The 16,346-nt window shown below is 51.1% G+C and overlaps 1 protein-coding gene across 2 annotated transcripts in view; it reads left to right on the forward strand.

Annotated features, from left to right (window-relative positions):
* LIMD1 (LIM domain containing 1) overlaps positions 1–16,346 on the forward strand; it is a 67,649-nt gene that overhangs the window by 14,029 nt on the left and 37,274 nt on the right. For both annotated transcript variants that reach the window (XM_025885544.2, XM_025885545.2), the window contains exon 2: positions 16,166–16,267. In XM_025885544.2, the coding sequence (XP_025741329.2) occupies positions 16,166–16,267 (102 nt within the window). The remainder of the gene's footprint in view (positions 1–16,165; positions 16,268–16,346) is intronic.

The raw sequence follows: 16,346 nt of genomic DNA on the forward strand, positions 1-16,346 counted from the left end.
AGCAGGGCCTCAGCCCAGCTGTGCACTTTGTTGGTGGGGTTTCCATCTCTGCCCCGGAATATTCGGGCGCAGGCCCAGGGCCCTTCTGCTGCGTGGCCTTTTCTGACCCAGCCGTGGAAGTGGCTTGGTGTCACTTCTGCAGTTCTCCATTGGTCAAAGCAGTCACGAGCCCTCCCCCATTTACGGGGAGGGGTGGTGGACTCCCCCCCACCTCTGGATGGAGGGTGTGTCAAGGAATTTGTGGCTGTGTTTTTAGAAAATTGCATTTACATACCCTGAAATGTGTCATTGGATGGGTTTTAACAAATGCTCGCATCCATGTAACCTGAGCTTCTGTCAAGATCTAGATGAGCTTCAACCCCAGGAGGCTCCCTCGGGCCTCTTCCAGTCAGTGTCCACTCCCAGACAACCAATATTTGCATTCTTGTGCTCTTTGTTGGTGAATTTTATGTTTGAAATGTTCCCCAAGTGCAGTGCTAAAGTGCTGCCTGGTATTCCTGAGTTCAAGGAGGCTGTGATGGCCTTATGGGGATACACTTTTTTTTTTTTTTTTAATATTTATTTGACAGAGAGAGACACAGCGAGAGCAGGAAACACAAGCAGGGGGAGTGGGAGAGGGAGAAGCAGGCTTCCCGCGGAGCAGGGAGCCCGATGCGGGGCTCCATCCCAGGACCCTGGGATCATGACCTGAGCCGAAGGCAGACGCTTAACGACTGAGCCACCCAGGCGCCCGGGGGATATGCTTATCCTGACCTGTGTTTGATAAGCTTCCTTCAGGCACGAGTCCTGGTGCGGTGGGCCCGGAAGCTCAGCGTTAATGAAATCAACAATGTGTATTACATCAGGTGTCTTTCAACGGAAGCACAGATAAAACAAGGTTATGTATCGATCAGTTGATGAAAACGTTGTGCCCAGAGGTTGGTGAGAACCTGACCCTATATTTCCTCTGGGAACAACGTTCACTATTGGCTAATTCGGTATTTGTGGTGACTTCGTGGAACATTATACCGTGAATATCGAGAATCGACCGTAGTACTCCTTTGTCTGGCGTAGTTCACTCAGAGATTGTCTGTGACATTCGGCTCTGTTTTTGTGTGTGTCACATGTTTGTCCTTTTTTTTTTTTTGCTGCCAAGGTAGTATTCCATTCTGGGAGTACGCAGTTTGTTTCCATTTTCCCTGTGGGGGAATGTTTGGGTTCTTTCACGGGGCTGAGTAATAAGTCCACTGTGATCATTTGTGTGGAGATATACTTCACCCCCTTCTCCTGGAATTGCTGGATCCTGTAGTAGGAGTGTGTTTTAACATTTCGGCCGCTGCCAAAAAGCTTTCCGGAGGGGCCGTGACCTGTAACACCCCCCCCCAAACCGTGTGTGAGAGCCTCCTTTGGTTCTTGACCAGCTGTGTCACGGGTTTCTCTGGGTTCTGCTCCACGGGTGACTTTCTAAACCAACTCCTCTCCGAGCTGGCGTCACTTGGCTGACACCCTCCCAGCTGCTTCTGTTGAAATAGCGTCTTCACAAGCTACTTTCATCCCTTTTTTTGGTAGTTGCTATACTCCCACAAGGGTTTGATTCCCCGCCCCAAACCGGCTTTCACGAACACAGAGCACTTCTGTGGTTTTTGCCGTTTCTAAAAACTTAAGCACAACTAACTGCAGGAAAGTCAGAAACTCTGAACAAACAAAAATAATGATAAAAGGGACCCATCATTCCGACTAGGGATAGTCACTGTTAAGACAGACTTTTGTTCTTGCACACAGGTATTTCATTTTTAAGCATCTGAGCGGACGAACGTGAACTTTGTGGGAGGCTCTGTGTCACCCCACTGGCTTGATTTTTTTTTTTTTGAAGGCCAGCCAGAGTCTTAATTTTATGCAGTCCTTACAGAATCAGAGTGGAGAGCTGGGGGCCACAGGAAGCTCTTCTCTGGACCCTCCTGACCAACCCCTCTTCATTCCTGGGGGAACCAGCAGCAGGAGGGAGCTCCCCGGCCTGGGGTAGCCAGAGTGTAGGTCGCTTCTGGTGGTGAGCAAGTCTTTGCTTCCTTCAGATCGGACCCAGTCAGCCGCCGGGTCGGTCCCGTGAAAACAAAACCAGGTCCTGGCACTCCTGGGCCCAGAAAGAACCTTCCATGCCCTTCTTCCTGCTCCTCGCTCCCAGGGAAATCTTGACTGTGTCTACACTGCAGATGGCAGGCCTATTCCACAGGTTCGAAATGCGACAGTCTTTAGAAGCAGTGCTTTTTGTCTCTTCTCAGAAAGGGGAATTCATGATTTGCCCTGCGTTAGCCTCTCGGGTAAGCAGCCCACTGATGGGATAGCCCCTGTTTTGTGATGGGGCTCCCACCCGGTCTCCCCACATTGTCCCCATGCAAGGCTCAGGGCCGGTTATGGAGGGAGTGCTGTTCCAGCACCATCTCATGCTTCCAGCCCAGCTTGCAGAGCGCCCATTATTCCTTCCTGGCTCGGAGATGGAGAAAGTAGGGTGCAGAGCGACTAAGTGCCTTGTCCAAGGCCGCTCACTGGGTTTGCTGCAGAACTGAGCAGAGCGTGCTTCCAGACTGTGTGTTTGTTCCAAGGGGGAAACTGTGGGTGGTGGTGACTCCCGGCGGTGGCACCGAAAGGGGAGACTCTCCCCAGCCTGGAGTCTCCTGCTCCTAATCCCTGGGGCAGTGGGCGGAAGAGAAGGAACGCAGGCTCTGTTTGGGAATACGAAGAACACAGACATCACCCCCCCCCCCCCCCCCGAGTTTGAAGGTTCCATCAGCCTGGTCTTCTTTTCCTTCTCCGTCACACCCTTTCCCCCTCTCTGGTGAATGCGTGTTTAAAGCATTTCTAAAATCAGCCTTGTGTGATTCTAAGGAAAATGCAGGATTTTATTTTTTCTTTAAAAAAAAAAAGGATTTTCTTTCTGGTTCCTTTCTGGTTCCTCATGGTTAGCAGTGGCTGTGGCTTTGGGCTGTGGTCCGAGGTGGGGGCGTCTCACTGCTCTGGAATCACTTAGGTCAGAGCCCCTCTGTGCCTCAACATCCTTTCAAACACAGTGTGTGTCCTGAGCTCAGCCTGCTCTGTGGTCCGTGGTTGGGTGCGGGATGGGATCCTGGTCCTGATAAGAGGACATCATTGGAACACTTGGTAAAATCCATAGAATTCGGGGCGCCTGGGTGGCTCAGTCGTTAAGCACCTCCCTTCAGCTCAGGTAATGATCCCGGGTCCTGGGATCGAGCCCCACATCGGGCTCCCTGCCCCGCGGAAAGCCTGCTTCTCCCTCTCCCACTCCCCCTGCTTGTGTTCCTTCTCTCACTGTGTCTCTCTCTGTCAAATACATAAATAAAATCTTAAAAAAAAAATCCATAGAATCTGAATAAGGTCTGTAGATTAGTGTACATACATATATCTGCATACCAGGCATGTGTTAGACCAGTGTTAATTTTCTGAATTTTGGTAGTTGTATTGTAATCATACAAGACGATAACATTTGGGAGATCTGGATAAAGACTATATAGGAAGTCTTTGTACTACTTTTATAACTTTTTTGTATGTCTGGAATCACGTGAGAAGACCCTGAAAGGTGAATGATCTTGGAGATGTGGGGCGGGGGGCCGGGGGGCGGGGGTAGCGCTCAGCAGCTCACACATAGGGCGGCGCTGGTGCTGAGGCCTCAGGGTGCTCCGAGGACTTTGAACTTCTCCTTTAGGCATCAGAGGCTGAGAATTTCGGAGCCAGAACATGATGTGGTGAATATACATTAAATTTTAAATATTCTTTAATGTTAAAAAAAAAAACCTACTACTATTTCTGAATATGAAGGTAGTATCTTTTCATTGCAGAATATTTGAAAAAAATGCAGGAGACTTAAAGAAATAAAATAAAAATCATTCATTACTCCTCCTCCTCAGCATATCTTCATGTATAAATATACTAAAAAAAAAACCCAAAACAGTGTGTTGCATACTGCATGGTGGTCTCCTTCCTTTTTTCATTTAACATTGTATTATGAGCATTTTTATGTCTTAAGATAATTCTGTAGAACTGTGTTGTCCGATACATGGGACTATCTAAAATTAAATTTAAATTAATTACAGTGAGGGGGCGCCTGGATGGCTCAGTCGTTAAGCGTCTGCCTTCGGCTCAGGTCATGGTCCCAGGGTCCGGGGATCGAGCCCCGCACTGGGCTCCCTGCTCTGCAGGGGGCCTGCTTCTCCCTCTCCCACTCCCCCTGCTTGTGTTCCCTCTCGCTGTGTCTCTGTCAAATAGAAAATAAGATCTTAAAAAAAATAAATTAATTACAATGAAATGAAATGGCAGATTCGGTTACTTCTGCGTGCTTGCCGCTCTGCAAATACTCAGCAGCTGCTTTGAGCTGTCATATTGGACAGCGCAGAATAGAACATTTTCATTCCTGCAGGAAAGTTTCTTTTGGACATTGCTGCTCTAGAATATGATGTTTTTAAAGATTTTATTTATTTATTTGACAGAGCGAGCACGAGCACACAAGCAGGAGGAGCAGCAGAGGGAGAGAGAGAGAAGCAGGCTTCCCATTGAGCAGGGAGCCTGACGCGGGGCTCGATCCCAGGACCCTGGGATCATGACCTGAGCCGAAGGCAGATGCTTAACCAACTGAGTCACCCAGGCGCCCCCCCATCCCCGCCAGTATCTGATTTTAGAACGTCTTTATCACCCCCCAAAAGTGAGACCTCCCCCGTCGGCAGACGCTCCCTGCCCCCTTTCCCCCAATCCTAGGCAGCCGCTAATCTACTCACTGCCTCTGTGCACACCCATTTTGGGCTGCATCTTTGATTTTTTTTTGCTTAGGAAAAATCCTGTTAAATTACTGGGTCAGATGGTGTGGAGGTTTTTTAAGGCTTTTGCTACATGGTGCCACACTGCCGTCCCGAAGGCTGGTCCACATGGAGGCTTGCACCAACACTCTGTGCTGCACCTCAGTGACGCTGTCATTGTTTCTTGTCTTTGCCAGTGAGTGACACGTGGCATCCCATGTTGCATGTGGCTCCAGGCAAGGGGGAAAACTATTTCCTGGGCTGATCAGATCTGGGAAAGGTGCCGGCAGTGGGGGGTGGAGACCGGCAGTGGATGAAGGACGGAGGAGGGTGGGGTGCCCCAGTGGGTGCCCCAGTGGCTGCCGGAGCGGGGCTGGGGGTGCAGGGCCTGCTGGGGGGGGCACCTTGAACTCTGTGTTCCTGTGGGGAGCTGAGGGCAGGGAAGGATTGAGGCTGGAGAACGGGAGTGCCCTGGGGCCGGCTGGAACCCGTTGGCAGTCTGGTGAGGCGAGCTCTAGCGTGCAGGGATTAGGAAGTTGTGATAGAAACTTCCTTCCCCACTGTGATGAAGTGAAGCTATTGTTGGTTTTGAGCAGCGTTCAGAGTGAAGAAAGCAGGCTGGCGCAATGACCCCATAGCCCAGAATGGCCTTAAATACTTCCTTTGTGGCATGGGGAACATGTCCGCCCTTGACCCTGGAACTTCAGGTGCATGGGAGCAAGGGCAGAAGCAGGGAAGGCCTGGGGTGCTGGGTAGGAGGACATTGGTTGTGTTATCTCCATCCATGGCTGTCAACCTTGGCTGCCCTTTTGAACCATCTGAGGGGCATTGGCCATGCGTGGTGGAGAATGGCCATCGGCATGGGGGGGTCAGGGGCCTAGCACCCACTGCCTCCGGGGGGTTAGTGAGCTTCTGTGTGGCCAGGAGGGAGACTCTTGCCGGGGTCATTGGTCCAGCTCTGCCCCAAATGCTTGGCCCCTCTTCCAGAACCTGTTGACCACCCAGGTCCACAGGCTGCAGCCTGTGGCCGAAGAAAAAGCCTTGTTGAACTTGTGTCCAGAATAACTCATTCCCGTGTGCCCCACGGAGACCTGCCCCCTCCCTGCCAACCCCCAAGCCTTGACGGATGCCCTGACCCCCGCCTCAATCCCTTTCCAGCAGAGTAGGTGGGTCCTGGCTGTGTGATCCCACATGATGTGCAGCGTTGGGGCAGAGTACAGAGGATGCCCTGGGGTGGCCACTGCGGGGTGGGGGCAGCTCCCCGAGGCCTCCCTCCCTCACTGAGAGAGGAGCAGTCACCGGGACGGGGCGAGGCCCAGGTGGGAGCTGGGGGGGTGTGCAGGGCCCCATGGGCTAGCCTGATGGAGCCTTCTTATTTCAGACCTTATCATACCAGCAAAAGGCCCCTCCTTGGTCATCACCCAGGTTGGCTGTGCGTTCGGCCGAAGGAGGCAGGAATCCTGTTGCCGAACCTCACGCTGAGGCTGCTTTGCTGGCCTCCCTGTTTGTCAATCCAGCCTTTGCAAGAGAGTGTGGGGAAGGTGCCGTGGCCCTAACCCTAAGTCGCTTTTTGGCTCTGGGTGCACAGGAGATCATTTAATCCCAATTTGGGATAACTTACTTCACGTGGAACGCTGCCCAGGCTGGGTGGTGTCTGCATTGGATCAGTTATACTGTGTTACTGGTTCTCGAATAGTTTTCCTGGAACTGCGGCTAGGGGCAGAGCGAGAGCCGGCTCGGTCCCACCGAGACCAGAGTGCTTTCCCTTTCGTCTGTTCTATGGATTTGAGGTTCCACTGATTTTTTTTTTTTTTTTGAGAAAAGCTTCTCTGGCTTTAAGCACTTTGCGAACTCCAGCTGTGCGGGGAGAGGCGGGCCTGAGCCGTCTGTCACCGGGGGGCCCTTAACACGGAGCCAGAGCGGCGGCCCGTGCTGATAACAGTGATCATCAAATGTCAAATTCCTGGCGCGTAGTAACGCTTTTTGTTTACTTCCGGTGAATTGAAAAGCTCCTTTAGTAAGGCTTGTCTTACTGCTTTTGGCTTCTTCAGGACATTACCATGCATCAGTGTTAGTGGTACCCAGCCTTTCTTCCTAGCACCTGGAAGACTGTATAGAAAGCTCTGGACCACTGCCCGAGGCCGTGCCCTCCCCCCACCCCCCCAGCCTCCCGGATGACAGGTCAACCTGGGAGGGGCCCATCAAGGGTGGAGGTGGGGGCCCTGTCTTCCAGGAGGTTCTGCCTGCAAGCAGTCCCAGGAGGCTTGAGCCCCTCCCAGCAGGAAACCCGGCCCCTGCTGCAAACCCTCCAGCCCCTGGTGAGCCTGGCCTGCTGCCTGAGGTGCTCGATGTCTGTCTGTCTTCCCCTGTCCTTCCTCTCTGGCACCGCGCACACCTCCTGGTTCAGAACTGCACTTCCTGTCGCCTCCCGTGTCCCAGGGGACTGTCGGGAGTTTCCCTGCGTCCAGCCCAGCTGGCTCCTTGCTGTCACATTCATCATCCCAGCTGTAGGCATGCCTCTGGTTTTCTTACCTTTTCCTGAACCTGCATCACCCTCCCCTCCCCCGCCTCTGCCTTTTCGGATGCATCCAGCGCTTGTCCGGTACTTCCTCTCCATTCCTTCTGTCTGTGGGGCTACCAGAACAGCCAGCCAGGTCTCCGCCCTCAGCAAGCTTTTTTTTTTCTTTTTGAAAGATAAGAGGAGACGTAAACTGCTAGCCCTACTTGGGCCACAAGCCACAAAAGACAGGTGGACGAAGCGCTCGAATAATCCTTGGTGGCTCGGCCTCCTGTTGTACATCATTTAAAACAGGAAACTGTCCCTAGTCCTTGCCCTTTCCTGTGGGAATATTATGATTTTTGAAAGAATCCCAGACGGCCACTTTGGAAGGCAGTTGGACGGTTTTTGTTTGTTTTTTTTTTTTTAACGAAACTAAACATACTCTTGCCATACATCCCGGCAATGTTGCGCCAGTGTGTTTATCCAGATGAACTGTAAACACGTCTACACCGACGTCTACTACGTGGATATTTATAGCAGCTTTATTCATAATCGCCCAAGCTTGAAAGCCTAAAGCAAGATGTCCTTCAGGAGGTGAATGGATAAATAAAATGGTGGTCCTTCCAGACAGTGGAATCTTATTCAGCAGTGTTAAAAAGAAATGAGCGATCAAGCCATGAAAAGACATGGGGGAACCTTAAATGCATATTACCCAGCAAGAGATGCCAATCCGAAAAGGCTACATACTGTATGATTCTACTTCCATGACATTCTGGAAAAGGCAAAATTATGCAGACAGGAAGAAGATCAGCGGTGGCCAGGGGTTGGGGAGGGAGGGATGAATGGAGGAGCACAGAGGATTTTTAGGGCAGCGAAACTATTCTGTGTGATCCATGATGGTGACGTGTCGTTATACAATTGTCCGAACCCGTTGGATGTTCAACAGCTCACGTGAATTACGGACTCTGGTGATAATGATGTGTCAGTGTAGGCAGGTTCATTAGTTGGAACAAATGCAGCCCTCTGCTGGGGGATGCTGATAGTGGGGGGAGGCAGTGCATATGAGGGGGCAGGGATATACAGGAAATCTGTACCTTTTGCTCAATTTTAATGTGACCCAAAAACGCTTCTGACAAGTAATTTCTATTAACAGAAGTGCCAGAAGGAAATCAGCCAAAATGATAAATGTCATGTTAAAAAAAAAAATCTCCACCCCAATCTATTGATTATTAATGATCTTTCAAACACCCACCCCGTTCCCCAAGCCCTTGCAGGAATCCCAGGACCCCAGGCCGCATCTCTCGTCGGGGAGGGGTGGCTTTGGTCTCTACCTCAGAACTGCAGCCAAGAAAGGGTTCTGCTCCCCGCAGTGAGCTTTATTTGTGGATTTGCGGTGCCCCAAATATGAAAACATGAAGTTTTGAGCCCTTGGACCTCTTTTCTTCCTCTTTACTCTCTTAGTCCCTCTTCTAAATGCATTGTATGTGGGCCCCCGGGTGGCTCAGTCGTTAAGCGTCGGCCTTTGGCTCAGGTCATGGTCCCAGGGTCCTGGGATCGAGCCCCGCATCGGGCTCCCTGCTCCGCGGGAAGCCTGCTTCTCCCTCTCCTTCTACTGCTCCCCTTGCTTGTGCTCTCTCGCTCTCTCTGTCAAATAGATAAATAAAATCTTTTAAAAAAATAGATAAATGCAGTGTGTAGACTGGAGAGGACCCGGTGTCTACTCAGACCGACTTTGGGCATTCTATTTAATCTTTGAATGTCTGTTTCTTTGCTTGTAAAATGATGATAATGTTCTGTGGGACTGTTATTAAAGGAAGAAACAGGTATAAATTGTGTCCCACCGTTCTAAAGATAGAGTCACAGGCCTGGATTAACCTCCTTCCTGAGACGACCAAAAAAACCACCAGCAAACAAAAACCAGACCAAGTGTATGAACCAAAGGTGTTCGGGAACACTGGACATCAGGCAACAAAGGATGGTGATTCTTGAGAGACAGGAAGCAAATGAGGCGAGCCATGTGGTTTGCCGTTGCCTTGATAGAGTATCCAGGCTGTGACACAGGGAATTTGAGGCAGAGCCCGGTGGACTCGTGTGTTCAAATGCAGCTGACAGTCCGGGGAGGTGAAGTAGCCGGAGTTAATAGGACTAACAAAATCTTTACAAAGCATGTATCTGATAAAGGACTTGTGTCCCCGTTATAAAAGTAATTCTCGGGGTGCCTGGGTGGCACAGTGGTTGAGCGTCCAACTCTTGATTTCAGCTCAGGTCATGATCTCAAGGTCATGGGATCGAACCCCATGTCGGGCTCCACGCTCAGTGTGGAGTCTGCTCGAGATTCTGTCTCTTCCTCTCCCCCTGCCCCTCCCCCACTTTAAAATAAATAAATACATCTTAAAAAAAAAAAAGTAATTCTCATAGCTCAACCAAAAGAAAAAAACAGGCAAAAGATTGGAACAGACCCTTCACTAGAGAAGATACAGGATGGTAAATCAACATATGCGAAGTTGCTCAGGCACAACATCGTTCGTCACTAGAAAAAAATAATTAAAATCACAGGGAGATGTCACTATGGACCTAGTAGAATGCATAAAATTAAACAGACTGTCATTCCAAGCGTTGGCAAGGATGCGGAGAAACTAGAAGTCTGATAAACTGCTGGTGGGGCTGTACGATGTTAGAATTTCTCTGGAAAACAGTTAGGCATCTTCTTAAAAAGTTTAATGTACGCTTATTGCAAGACCCAGCCATTCAACCCCTAGGTCTTTCCCCGAGAAGAGGAAACGCGTCTCTATGCACACACTTGTACACAAGCAGCTGTATTTATCACGGCCCCAAACTGGAAACATCTCGGATGCCCATCCGCAGGGCAGCGGATAAACGCGTTGTGATATATCCAGACATGGGACACTCCTTGGCCATGAAAAGGAATGAATGCTTCGTATGTGCAGCAACACGGAAGTCCTCAAGATAATTGTGCTGAGTGAAAGAAGCCGGACAAAAGAGAGTACATATTTATATAACCTCTAGAAAATACAAACCAATCAGTGATCCCAGAAAGCAGATCAGTGGTTGCCTGGGGAAGGGAGGCAGGAGGGGGCTGCAAAAGGCATGAGGAGGTGGGGAATTTTGGGGGATGGTGGGGAATCTTTGGGGATGGTGGGTGTGTTCACTGTCTTGATTATGGCAATGATTTCACTGGTGTCTGTAGCTGTCAAAGCTTATCAAATTGTACTCTATTTTTTTAACTTTTTTTAAAAAAGATTTTATTTGTCAGAGGGAGAGAGAGCGCGCACAAAGCAGGGGCAGACGGAGAAGCAGGCTCCCCGCTGAGCAGGGAGCCCGATGTGGGACTCCATCCCAGGACCCTGGGATCATGACCTGAGCCGAAGGCAGACGCTTAATCGACTGAGCCACCCAGGTGTCCCCAAATTGTGCAGTTTAAATGTGTGACATTTATTATATGTAACTTCTGTCTCCTTAAAGCTGTTTGCCAAGAGTCATGCTGGCTACGGTTTGGAGAATGGATTTCAGGCAGTAGGTCTTAACTGCAAGGGGGAGAAATGCATACCCCTCTCTTCTAAACATGTAATTCCTTCTTTCCCTCATGTTCTTCCTGGTTTATGAGCTCAGATGATTAGAGTAACATGTGATGACATTTTTCTTCCTTTTCCTCTGTTAGACATTTCTCTAAAATCCTATAGCTGGGGGCGCCTGGGTGGCTCAGTCATTAAGCGTCTGCCTTCGGCTCAGGTCATGATCCCAGGGTCCTGGGATCGAGCCCCGCATCGGGCTCCCTGCTCGGCAGGAAGCCTGCTTCTCCCTCTCCCACTCCCCCTGCTTGTGTTCCTTCTCTTGCTATGTCTCTCTCTGTCAAATAAATAAATAAAATCTTTAAAAAAAAAATCCTATAGCTAAGGGGCCACGTGAAAGCAGAGGGGTCGAGTAACCTTTTCTCCTTGCTGAGCCCTGCCTTGCAAGGACCCACTTCTGTCTCTTCTCTGTACCCACTACTGCTCGCACTCACAGTGGGCCAACACCAGATGTGGGGGCTTTCCCACACCCACCACCTCTCCGACACCAGCGGGCCGTCCCAAGATCCCATTCAGTTCTGACACTCTCTACCTGTGGGTAGCACAGCCCCCGTAGACCAAGGGCTCAGTCCACAAGACTGCCTTCACATCGGCTGCCATCACAAGTCCAGGTGGTCACCTGTGCTTCTGACCGGCCGCCTATAAGTCAGAGTCCCCAGCGGTCCCCTCCTTGTGCTCCATCGTTCGTTGGGACAGCTCATGGAACTCAGGGACACATGTCTACCAGCTTATTTTACAATAAAGCATGTGCTAAAGGATAAAGAAGAACAGCTGGATGAAGGGCTGCATAGGGCGAGGTCTGGGAGGGTCCCGAGCACAGGAGCTTCTGCCCTGTGGAGTTGGGGGGGTGCCACCCTCCCGGCATGTGGATGCATGTACCAACCCAGAAGCTCTCTGAACCCCGTGCTTTGGGGTTTCTTATGGCAGCTTCATGTAGGCATGATGGATCATTAACTTCTTTTCCAGCCCCTCTCTCCTCTCTGAAGGATGGGGGTGGGGGCGAAAGTTCCAAGCTTCGAATCATGGCTTGGTCTTCCTAGTGACCAGCCCCCATCCAGGACGCTCCTGTCACCAGGAAATTCCAAGGGATCGTGTCAGGAACTGGGGTCAAAGACCAAATATTGAAAGGAACTGGGGACAGAGGCCAATGTATATGTTTCTTCTTATTTCATAAGCCGGAGTCCATCCCCAGCCCTGGGCACTTAGTGAACTCAGTGTAGGACCACAGGTGAGATCAGTCAGCTCTCCTATCAGAGGTGGCAGATTCCAGTTTCCTGCGTCCTTGGCTGACCATTCCCCAAGGGCAGTCACCTTGCTCCCCGTCCCATGGCCAGCAACTAGACGGAGCCTGGTTCTCAGCGAGTGACAGAGAAGCCTCTGTGGGGTGGGTGTCCCTTCAGGAGGGCAGGAGGGGCCATGGTTGGGGTCCCAGGTGGGAACACAACCTGTGTGCCAGGGATAGGGCAGAATGGGAGGTGGGCCGGGGCGGTCCGTGGGAGCTCTGGGGCAGGGCTGGGCTTGGGTCCGAATCCCCGAGCAGGTGGTGTGTTGAACGTGAGGAGGAAGGACACCCTCTGAGTGTGGCAGGAACCGCCACAGTTGCCAGCCCGACAGGGATAACGGAACCTTTGTGTTAGAACCTGGGCTCGAATTCCGTCTCGCAGACGTACCAGCTGTGTGCCCTTTGGCAAGTTTCAGTGCCTTTCGAGAACTTGGGTCTGAGAACGGGGCGACAGCAGATCCTTTGCTGGATGGAAACTCCCAGCGCGGGGTCGGGTTGGTGCATTATTCCTTAGAATATTAAATTTCCTTTTTCTCTTTTTTCCTACCAAAGGAAGACTAGACATATTTCCTGCCCGTGAAGTACTTTTCTATCCATGTACCACAAGGCCCAAGGATGAAATACTTTTCCACTTACTTGGCTTCTCATGGGCCCTTCCTCGCTCCGTGACTGACGGCTGGGAGCACAAGCAGCTTCCTTCCTCGCTTTTTCCCCTGCTGGGCGGTCGGAGGATGTGGGCTGCAGGAGTCCGAGTCAGGCGAGCGGGGGGGGGGGGGGGTGGGGGGGGTGTCAGAGCCCTCAGGTGGAGAGGAAACCAGAGGAGAGCGTTGCTGGGCAGGCCGCAAGGAAGGCCTGGCGTGCATGTGGCGGGAAAGTCGCAGGAAGCCCCAAGAGGCCTGTGCACTTGTCCTTGGCCACTTGGTGATGCTTTCCGAGCGGGGAACGGCAGAGGGGTCTGACTTTATTCCCCGGACCCAAACAAGAGGAGCCCGCGTCCTCTTCGCGAGTCGGCAGCATCCCAGGGACTCAGGAGATGAATCTCGCCTTTGCTCTTTGGTGCCCCGTCTTGAAGGCCGGCCCTCGTCCCGCACCCACCCCATGGACAGGAGGAAAGGCTGCCTACACCGAGGGGTCTCCCGGCTCCTCCGCTGTCTGCAGCTAACATCGCGGCAGTGGGTTAAGCCAAGAGGCCACCGTGATTGACAGGGAAAGGGTGATGTGCCTCGGGGATGGTTCGTGAGCAGAATTAGAGCCGTGTTGCTTTGATGTCCCATCCAGTCTAGGGATGGTCTCCTTTGTACTCCGGTTGCTGCCTGAAGAAAGCAGTCTTTGTTGCTTGTTGTAGGATCTGGAGTCAGGTCAGTCAGGGGGCTTGGGATGGGTGGTCTGGAAGTGGATCTCAGAATGGTATGATTAATACCTTGCCAGTTCCTGGGAGTTGATATTTTGGGGGAGAGCATTTTTCTTCATTATCACATGTGCTGAAGATAGAAGGGAAGGGCCCTGGGGAATTTTCTAGGGTGCTGGAAATATTCCGTATCTTGCTTGGGGTTTGCATTACATAGGTCATCTGTCAAAACTCATTGGATGGGGGCGCCTGGGTGGCTCAGTCGTTAAGCGTCTGCCTTCGGCTCAGGTCATGATCCCAGGGTCCTGGGGTCGAGCCCCGCATCGGGCTCCCTGCTCCGCGGGAAGCCTGCTTCTCCCTCTCCCACTCCCCCTGCTTGTGTTCCCTCTCTCGCTGTTTCTCTCTGTTAAATAAATAAATAAAATCTTTAAAAAAAAGTTTAAAAAAAAAACTCATTGGATGGTAGACTTATCGTTTGTGCATTTCACTGTTTATGGATTTGTATCTTGGAAAAAATAACTATAAGCAAATCATGAACTCTTAGTGATTTACAGGCTGACATGCTTAGAGATGAGGTGGACTGCTGTTTGCGCCTGCCTTGCTTTAAAATGCATCAAAACTAAGATGGATTGTTGGATTGATTGACAGCAGAATGTTCATGATTGTAGAATGGGGGTGGGGGGGTATATGGGTGTTTGTCCTATATGATTCTTTCAACCTCTCTTCTTTGAACATTTCATAATAAAATGCTGAATCAGAAGAACTGCAATAACTACTACTTCTGTTCTCTAGAGCTTTCCATGAATGAATTCCTAAGACAGCTAGGTTTCCTGGCTGACACCCTACTCTTCCTACAGATGGCCTCACCTACTTTCCCAGGGAGTGTTGGTGAAGCAAGTTTAGGGCCCTTGGCTTTGTGTGCTCTCTGTGAGGCTGGTGTGGTCAGTGTGGGTGCATTTCACAAACCAGGTGTTAGCTTGGACCTCCTTGAGGGTGATTCAGTCCATCACTTTGAATCGATAGAACTCTGAAACACAGGGCTTCCTACCCTGTAGGCAGAAGGCTGGGGATCTGCAGCCTGAGAACAGCCTGACCCATGGGAACCAGAGTTAGAAGAGGGTGCCTGAGCCCCCTCTGACCAAGAACGCAAGCTGGTTACCCGCTGGACACTGGGGGGAAGCTAGGGTGTGTGTGTTCAAAAATCTTAACGTTATACAATATATTTAAGCATATTCAGACGCTTTTTTGACACTAGACTCTTTTTTCAGCTATAAAGTAACGCCTGCTCTTGTAAGAATTTTTTTTTTAATAGAGAAAATGCAAAGAAGTAAAACCAACCATAATTTTATAACCTCAAGAAACCACTCTGCATTTTGGTATATTTACTCCCTGAATTTTTTTTTTTAATCTCATGCATCATTTCTATAATAGTGATGTTTTTCATTTAAGGCTAATGGAGGAGTTCTTTGGAAGGGAGGCCCCAAGGCCCTCCTTTCTATGGACTGGCCCAGAGCCTAGTTCACTGCTGCAGAGATTCTGGGTTGGTCTGGACAGAGGGACTTCCGGCTTACTCACAGGGTCCGATCCTGGGAGGGCCCGAACTTCTTTGGGAGCCCAGTGGAAGCACCTTCTAGCCAAATGTAGCAGCACCGTTGCATCCATGTCTGTGTGTGCCTGCTCATTGAGCGCTTACTGAGTGACGGGCGCTGTACCGAGCGCTCGGGGTGGGTTCTCTCCCGGGAACCCCGCGAGGGGCTGCCATCATCCCATCTCACAGATGAAACGCTGGACAGCAGGGAGTTCCGATGATCTGCCCTAGTCACATAGCCAGCAGATTGTGGCGTTCTAGTTCAAGAGCGGGCCCTCCGATCGGCAGTTGGGGGCAGAGGTAACCAATTCTGGAAGTTGGTGGTTTGCTGAGCACCCTTTACAGCCCCTCCTGGGAACATGCAGGGCAGGTGGAATGAAACTCTTTTTCCGAATTGAGAACTGATGCTCAGAGAAGTTACCAGGTTAACTCATGCCACGTGGGAAGCGGGTGGGTGGGAAGCTAAAGGTTAGAGCCTGTTCCATCACGTTGTCTTCAGAGCTGGAGAGTGGAGCGGGAGGGAGTCCTGGGGACTTGAAGGGACAAAGGGTGCGTGTAGGGTGCCCGGCTAGGGAGCCCATGAGCAAAGGCTAAGAGCCGGGCACCAGGGCTTGTGTGGAGGTGAGGGGCAGGGAAGAGCACTGTCTTTGCGGTCTGACATACCTGGGGCTGGGGGCCTGATACTTTTGCAAAAAGTGAGAATAGTCAACCCAGTTGGTTCCCATTGAGAATTGAAGGAAACAATGTTGAAATTGCCTGACCTGCGTGCTTGGCATATTAGAATCACAGGGCAGTTTTTGGGACGTTGTCTGATAAATGGTGGGAGCCTTTGAAAGGCTTTGGGCTGGGAAGTAGGCTGACAAGGCAAAGATTTTCTGAATATCATATCATGCTGGTGCGGAGGACAGTGGCGGGGGTGGGGAGCCTGAAGGCCGGCCTGGTGGAGCGAGAGAGAGAGAGAGATCTCAAAGGAATGATCCACAGGATTTGGTGATGGGCTGGTTATGGGGAGGGATAGGCATCTCACTTTGTTCATTGGCTTTTTTATGACTCACTGGCATGTTCTTGCCTTTCAGGAGCCTGTGTGAAATGCAGCAAAGGGGTGTTTGGGGCCGGCCAGGCCTGCCAGGCCATGGGGAATCTCTACCACGACGCGTGCTTCACCTGTGCGGCCTGCAGTAAGTGTGTGTGGAGGCTCGGAGCATGGGGGGAGGGTCGAGGAACTTGGGGACCGAGAAAGGTTGGACAGGGAAGAGA

Source organism: Callorhinus ursinus, unplaced genomic scaffold (assembly GCF_003265705.2).
Source record: "Callorhinus ursinus isolate GAN/ISIS: 27379988/994484 unplaced genomic scaffold, GSC_fseal_2.0 scaffold15, whole genome shotgun sequence".
In the NCBI taxonomy this organism is placed as follows: Eukaryota; Metazoa; Chordata; class Mammalia; order Carnivora; family Otariidae; genus Callorhinus; species Callorhinus ursinus.